The sequence below is a fragment of the Mirounga leonina genome, unplaced genomic scaffold (genome assembly GCF_011800145.1).
Source record: "Mirounga leonina isolate KUSES-001 unplaced genomic scaffold, KU_Mleo_1.0 Mir_174, whole genome shotgun sequence".
Classification (NCBI taxonomy): domain Eukaryota; kingdom Metazoa; phylum Chordata; class Mammalia; order Carnivora; family Phocidae; genus Mirounga; species Mirounga leonina.
In genome coordinates, this window is record NW_023270451.1 from 28,152,859 (window position 1) to 28,161,351 (window position 8,493).

Sequence of the window (8,493 nt, forward strand, 5' to 3'; positions counted from 1 at the left end):
TAAAATGTTTCCAAGAAGAGTTATGTCAACTGTGTTAGGTCAAAATGAGTACTGATTATTGACTTTTGAATTTAGAAACATGGACATAGGTAACAGATGACCTTAATAAAATCATTTTTAGAGTAGTAAAGGTGAATTCTGATCAGGGTGAATTAATAAAACTTTAAAGAAGTGAAATTCAGTGTAATTTTTGCTTGGCTCTTTTTTGTTTCCTTTTCAAGTACCTACTGGGAAGCATTTGCAAATTCTGAAAACTGCAACTTATCAAATATACATAAATGCTAACCCAAGACATCAGTATTTAAATGCAGCTTTGCTTGGTGACCTCATTAAGGAACAAAGTAGTCCGCTGTGATTAAATCAGCACAGTAAAAGCATAATGGCCACTAACTCAATGAACTAGATGGACTCAGATCCAACTACAATCCGGGATAACCTTGAAAATCTCCAGCATGGAGTATGCCATGGTAAAAATCATTGGCAACATGTTTCAACATCAGTCAGCAGCAGAAATCCAAAGGTTTCCACTTTGCCAATGCCAGACACCTGAATACTCTTCCCGATCTATCTTTGCATATTTCCAGTTCCAGTTGTTAAATATACCTAGTGAAGTTACCAAGTCCTATACAAAAAATGAGAAGTGTTTTGAGCAGTTTAAAGTCTTATTTTCAAATTATACAAATAGATGGAAATTCAGGAAATTCCTTAAATTCTAAGTTTATTTCTTATACTCTAGTTATAAAGTTCAGAGCAGATTTTCAGCATTAAATAGTGACACATATCAAGTTTCAGATATTTATTATTCAGTGTAAACCCCAACACAATACACCAACATGATTTCGTGCATTTAGAGGGGAAATATTTCCTGGATAAGTGGAAAATTGTGCGGATGGCTTCTGGAAGACCTTCATTCTAAGCAGCTTTATAGTGAAACATTTCATTTAGAAGTCTGGACCTTCTTTCTTCAGTTTGCTGTAATCTACATTCACTGAGTAGAACTTGGAAAAGAAAAAAGATATTTTAGATAATCTATCAAACACACAGAGATGATACAGAAGTTTTAAAATTATTTTTATTCAGCTTTCTATAGTAACAATTACAGACATGAATTTTTTATTATGGATATTTAACAATATAAAAGTCATCCAAAGAAAGACACTAAAATTCCAGTCCTTTAATAATGATTTTAGTAAGGTAAAAATATTCAATCTACCTCAGAAGAACAGTGTTAGTATGTTCCCTCAATTTTCTAAATCAAATTGCATCAGTATCAAAGTGACATCTGACCACTTCCAGTACAAAAGTTTTTAAATACCGTATTTTTGCTTCTAAATAATACTGTATTTAAATCATAATCCATGTTTGGAAACCTGTAATTTCTAAAAATTTCCAACTAAAATTAATTTTAGAAATCTATGATTGCTTTAGGAAAAAACTGCCTCTAACTCTCAACATCTTTTTTTTTAAATAATTTGTATTTGAAACATCTCCAGAGTTTCTACTGAGAAAACATTAGGATTTATACATTAAGCCCAAGGCTATAATCTTGGGTTTACAGAATCTTGTGCCAAAGAACACTGAAGAGGTTGTGATATAATTACTTGAAGACTATGTTATTTTAACTCCAAAAGAACTAAAACTGCAGAATCCATCATCAACATTTTCTTCAGGGTTTTGAAGAAGCTCATAAATCTGTTTCTATTATTTTTCAAACCCTTTTCTTTATTTTTCCAAACATACCCTAACTTCTTTATGTCTAACTGAAGAATTCAAAATTCTTATTTTACTTAAGTTTTAAAAAAAGAAAAATTCCCAGGTTGTAAGGCTTATCCTTGAGTTATACACAAAGTTGCATAGACAGAGAAGTACAAATAAGCCAAAGAGCAGTAATCTTTGTTCTGACATTGTTCTTATGAAGCAATGGAACCTAAACGAGATTTTTGAAAATAAACTAATTTGTGTGACCTTAACATGTTAACAAAATTAGAGGGACTATTTATAAAAGAACTACAGGCTACATATTAAGAAAGTAAACACTGATTGGGTTTTTCTAACGGATGCCAGACACAGCCTTACTCATTCTTACTTTATAAAAGAAGCAACTGAAGATCAAGTTACAAGATTCGCCAAACACCGAATGAGAAACAGGATCAAGCCCTTACACTCATGCAGAGTGGAAAGGTCATAATATCTTTGCCAATTTTGTCAAAACTACGCAGGCTTCTGATGTATTTGCTTCTATTTGGTTCCATGTGCCAGCATCAAAATTCTCTGAAGTAACGAATTTTCGAATCTGTTTCATTTTTCAGCTTCCATGTCCCCATTCTTTTTCTCAGTTTAATGGTGGCTACCTGGAAGGTCTCTGGAACAACAGTTGGGAAGGCACACATATTCTGATCATGGCTTTGGGATGTTTTATTCAGTTGAGAGTGTTGCTGGGCCTTTAATAAGCTTAAATCCTATTTTAGTCCTCTCGTGTCTTAACTTCGGCTAGATTTGCAAAGTGGCAACAATCCCCAAAATTTAGTGGTTTACAACAACAAAGGTTTGTTTTTCACTCACATTACATGCCATTTGTAAGCTGACTGCTCCATGTTCTCTTCATTGCAATTCTGGGTTGAATGAAAAACCCTTAACTGTCCGTTTTGGTCTCAGGACAGATGAAATAGAACAATGGAGGAAGCACACACTGGTTCAGAAATGGCAGGTATCACTTCCCCTCACTTAGGATTTTCCAGAATAAGTTATGTGGCCAAAAATAAAAAAAACAAGTATCTTAGGTGACAGGTAGTGAATGATAAAAATAATCTAGTCTACCTCACTGTTTAGGTTTAGAAGCAGTAGCAGGCTTATTCACTCCAGGCTCACAAGTTTCTGGACTTGGTTCCCTTTTATTTCTGCTTACAAATCGCCCAATTCTACAAGTTCATCTCTTGGCAAATAAAGGCAATAATAGTCCACTAAAATCCTGTTTTCCAAGATCTTTTCCTGTAACAAGCTCTTTAGGCACATGGTCGTCCTTCCAAGTTACAGCAGGTGATACTTATTGAATGTTTTATATCAAATATGATTCATCTTTCCAATCTCTAAATCAGTATCAGCTACTCATCCCATTCATGCCACACAAATTAGACTTTTGTTGCAGCAACATTCCATTTCCACTTCATATGTCCTCATACTGGCATGTGTTATCATAGTGCCAGGGCACTGGTTAATTGCCTTCATTATCAGAATCACCTAGGGAGCTTTTTGAACTACACCTACCCAGAGACTCCAAAACACAATTTGGTGGAAGGATCAAGGCCTGTTTTTTTCCCTTTTCTTTTTTAAAGTTTACTGGATGTGGAATCATTTTCTTTAGAATGTACTTAATTTAAACAATCTTATAAGAGAGGAAAAATAAATCAGGATGCCCCTTTACCATTTTTTCAAGTTAAAATGTAATACACAGGTTAGGTGACTCATTTCAGCTTTGCCAGCACATTTTTATCTGTTTCTTGCAGGGACATCCATTTAGATTTGGGAGCCCAATTATGATCAGACAATTGAGTGGAAAGCTTGTAATCAGAAAAGGGCAATAATTATCTTAAAAGTTGCTCTTATCAATAATGATAGCAGCCATCTCCATCTGATGTAGATCTGCTAAGGGTCCTGGACATTCATTGGTCAGAGCACCCCTTCTTGAAAGTGCTTAAGCATACTGCTATTTCTCTTTTGATGAAGCACTGGAAGTGCACATGGTGAGTTATACACTTTAAATAGGTAAATTGTATGCAATGTGAATTATACCCTAATAAAGGTGCCCTGGTTTTAGCATTTCCAGAGATTCTTTGTATGCAAAATTTTTACACATAAGGAAGGTTCTTTTAGGGAATTAACAAATGGTCTCAGATTTAAAACATGGATGGGCTTTAAGAGCATTATGCTAAGTAAGATACATCACACGGAGAAAGACAAATACTGCATAATATCCCTTATATGCAAAATCTAAAAAAGCTGAACTTGTAAAAGTAGTAGAATGGTGGTTACTAGGGGCTGGGGGGTGGGGGAATTAGGGAGATGTTGTTTAAGAGTACAAACTTGCAACTAGTAAATAAATAAATCCTGGAGATACAATACACAACACAGGAATTATAGTCAATGATATTGTATTATAAATTTCAAAGCCACTAAGACACTAGGTCTTAATTATTCTCAACACAAAAAAATAGTAATTATGTGACACAATAAAAGAGCTAGGTAATGCTAATATAGTAATCATACTGCAATACACAAATGTATCAAACCAACCTTGTATACTTTATACTTAACATAATTTTATGTGCCAATTGTATCTCAGTAAAATAAACTGGGGCGCCTGGGTGGCTCAGTTGGTTAAGCGACGCCTTCGGCTCAGATCATGATCCTGGAGTCCCGGGATCAAGTCCCAGATCGGGCTCCTTGCTCGGTGGGGAGTCCGCTTCTCCCTCTGACCCTCCCCCCCTCATGCTCTATCTCATTCTCTCTCTCAAATAAATAAAATCTTAAAAAAAAATTAAAATTAAAAAAAAAATTAAATAAATAAATGGTCTCAGTCCATAAACTCATTCTGTGAAAGCGGAGTCCCACAAACCACTTTTCAGGTAAGATGTTAAAAAGTTTAGTTAGAAGGTTCATTGTAAAATTTAAGTTCCACATGACTTTCATTTCTTCCTAATTACCCTCACCTGAAATATTTCAACCATACCAACAAGAAAGAAGAGCCAACCAAACCATCCACTGAAATAGTACTACTCAAAGTGTGGTCCATGGACCAGCAGCATCAGCATGACCTGAAACCTAGTTAGAAATGCAAATTCTTACTCTCCACAACAGACCAACTAAATTAGCATCTCTGGAGATGGAGCTGAACAATATGTGTTTTAACCACCTGTCCAGCTGAGGCCTATGTACACTGAAGTCTGAAAACCACTGCACTAGACTATTCAAGATCTAAGAAAATGGTATATGATAGCTATTACCACCTCTCCTTTTTTTAGTCAAATCATGAAAACATTATCTTAATTTCACATCCAGAGTCTAAAGTCTGTGAATAAAATCCTTAGAAAAAAATATTTGCTAGGGAAATATGCCATTTTAATTTCATATAGAAAATCTAGCAATTCCTCCAAAGTTCATCGTAATGGAATTTTACATGTATATCCAATTTAAAAAAATAAAAATAAAAACCTACTACATGAGTATTAAAATATACTTTCTAGCAATTCTGAAACAATTTTGTAGCTTACCTTGTATTGATCATTGGGACCCAGTTTGTTCCAGGGTTCTGGGTTATTCTTCCTATCCCAACTAAAAGGAACAAACATTATAATTGTTATAAAAATAAAACTATTTAAAATATTTTTGTACTTCCTAAGAAGCTTGTATTTCGAATAGATCTCATTTTCTATTAGAATAAGTATGGTGTTGTTTTCATTAGAGTTGGAGCAGACACAGGCTCTATAATTAGCAATTCCATGTAATCAGTTAGAAAAAAAGGTAGAGGGCGCCTGGGTGGCTCAGTTGGTTAAGCGACTGCCTTCAGCTCAGGTCATGATCCCAGGGTCCTGGGATCGAGTCCCGTATCGGGCTCCTTGCTCCACAGAAAGCCTGCTTCTCCCTCTCCCACTCCCCCTGCTTGTGTTCCCTCTCTTGCTGTGTCTCTCTCTGTCAAATAAATAAATAAAATCTTTAAAAAAAAAAAAGAAAAAGAAAAAAGGGTAGAGTACTACTGGGTATTTACCCCAAGATACAGATGTAGTGGAAAAAAGGGGCACCTGCACCCCAATGTTCATGCAGCAATGTCCACAATAGCCGAACTGCGGAAGGATCTGAGGTGTCCTCAACAGATGAATGGATAAAGAAGATGTGGTTCATAAATACAACGGAATTATCACTTAGCCATGGAAAGGATGAATACCTACCACTTACATCCACATGGACGGAACTGGAAGGTATTACGTTAAGTGAAATAAGTCAATCAGAGAAAGATAATTATCATATTGTTTCACTCATATGTGCAATAAAAGAATTAGCACAGAAGATCGTTAAGGGAAGGGAGGGAAAACTGAATGGGAAGAAATCAGAGGAGGAGACAAACCATGAAAGACTCCTGACTCTGGGAAAGTGAGGGTTGCTGAAAGGGAGGTGGGTCGGGGGATGGGGTAACAGGGTGATGGGCATTAAGGAGTCCATGTGATGTGATGAGCACTGGGTGTTTTACGCAACTATTGAATCACTGAACACCACACCAAAAACTAATGATGGTTTGATGATATGATGATAATGATGATATGTTGACTAATTGAATTTAAATTTAAAAAAAAAAAAAGAAAAAAGGGTAGAACACAGGGCCCCTGGGGCAGTGTATCTGTCCCTATCCCTGTCACCAGAAACTTTAAACTTGGCTTTTACTAAAGAAGTGATATATAGAAAAGTATACAGAATAACAATAAATCTCTTTTTGTTGCCTGTTGTTCTCTAACTTCAAAAGGAAGCATTCCTGGGACACCTGGGTGGCTCAGTCGGTTAAGAGTTGCCTTTGGGTTAGGTCATGATCCCAGGGTTTTGGGATCAAGTCCAGCATCAGGATCCTTGCTCAGCAGGGAGCCTGCTTCTCCCTCTGCCTGCCACCCCCCTGCTTGTGCCCGCTCTCTGACAAATAAATAAAATCTTAAAAAAAAGCATTCCTTATTGAGGAAAAGCAGGAAAAACCATTTACATGTATGAGTAACCCTGATTAAGTATTTTATAAAAATACTTATCTCAATTCTCACAAGATTACAAATAGATATTAGTAGTTCTACTCTACCCACGAGAAAAAAGAGACTCAAAGAAATATAGACAATTTTATGAACCAAGTAGATGATAACAGAACTAGGATCTGAACTTTCTATATACGACTACAAAATTTTAGGCTCTTTCTACTACTTGATGTTGACTCCCTGAAGACTGTGGCTCCTAAACCAGCTTTAGACCACTAAAGTTATAAATATTTTTAAGTACTTACCTGACATCTGGATTGAACAATGCCAGGCGCAAGACATACAGCGCTGCTCCAGTACCTCCTGCCCCAATAAATACGAAGAGGGGGATCAACTAGAATCAAACACAAAACAGACAAGAATTAACAGCCAGCTTCAAATACCTAGCTACTGAAAAAAAGAAAGGCTACAATAGTTCCTACACACTAATTCTGAAGTCTCAAACTGCTATTTTTCGGTCTTGTTTTAAAATTTGAATAAAGATACACCCTACCTTGAGGTAAGATCTCTTTTAACTGTGTTCAAAAGAAATGGAATTTCTGAAAGATGTGAAAATGAATCTGGTTTAATGTAGAAAAACATATTCAAATTTTTAAATTTCCAGGAAAATATATCCAATCGTCACCTAATATTTATACATTATTCTCATTAAATTTCCCAGCCTCCTTTATCTTGAGGCTTGTAAAACAACTTCTTGGTCTGTCTTATAAGTGTTTTGAGAAACACAAATTCTGTGAAATTAAGAGTTTGAATGAGCAAAAACAAAAGCACGCCCATTACAAATATTGGTTACATGCATAAATCTCTGAAAACATACTGCTACCAATGCTTAAAGCGTAGTTACGAAATGCGTTTAAGATAAAAACTGCGGAACTGAGTTTTAGGACCACAACAAATTGATGTGCTTGGGAGAAAATTAAGATGAACTTAACCGCGAGTCACCTCTGCGCTACCGAACTCCCCCCAAATCTCAAGACGTCAAGACGTCTCAGAATCCTCAAGATTACAGACCTTTGTAATTGCCTGATGGTGCAATGCAGTGAGCACTAGATCTCTGGGTGGCACAACAAATAGGAAACCTGACCTGCTGGTCTCCAACCCACACGGCGCACAACTACCCCTGGGTCGGACCAACATACGAGAGGGTGCAACCACCAGACTGTTCCAACATTCACTAGTTCATTTCCCTCGAAGGTATCCCTCACCTTCCGCCTGCCCGCCTAAGCCCCTCAATACCTGACGTGGTCAGAGCTCAAGGGCCTGGGTAACTAGGACGACAAAATAAGTAAGGCAGGGTCCACCCCAAGGTGAAGGAGGAAGCCGCAGCCGGACACAGAATGGACAAGTGAAGACACTGCTAAAGGGGTCACGAACTTACGCTCGGATGCTTCTTGGCCTGACCCACGATCTGGCGTAACATGGTTGCTGCAGAGGCCTCCGGTCAAGAAGAAAAAAACCAAACGCGCAAGGAAAAACCAAACGCGCAAGGCCCAGCACTAAGTAATCCCTACACCGAGGATGAACGGACGTCCAAAGTCACCCAGAACCTCCTACCTAAAGGACCCCTGGCTCGGAGGGCAGTCTGCAGCAGGAGGGCCCGGATGCGGCTGTCCTTAACAGTGCCTGCCTTGATCCAGCGCCTTATGCGTCCGCTCTAACCTGGGCAGACCCTTAGCGTTCCAGTCCCAAGCGAAACATTCTCATTCCTGTC

At 37.5% G+C, this 8,493-nt stretch overlaps 1 protein-coding gene across 1 annotated transcript; it reads right to left on the bottom strand.

Annotated features, from left to right (window-relative positions):
- Nucleotides 1–701: 701 nt before the first annotated feature.
- Nucleotides 702–8,341, bottom strand: NDUFA4 (NDUFA4 mitochondrial complex associated). The gene is made up of 4 exons (XM_035020637.1): nt 8,161–8,341; nt 7,028–7,116; nt 5,268–5,328; nt 702–998 (listed from the first exon to the last, which is right to left on the bottom strand). Exons 1-4 carry the CDS (start codon nt 8,200–8,202, stop codon nt 942–944), a joined length of 249 nt encoding a protein of 82 aa, XP_034876528.1. The 5' UTR covers nt 8,203–8,341; the 3' UTR covers nt 702–941.
- Between the last annotated feature and the right edge of the window lie 152 nt (nt 8,342–8,493).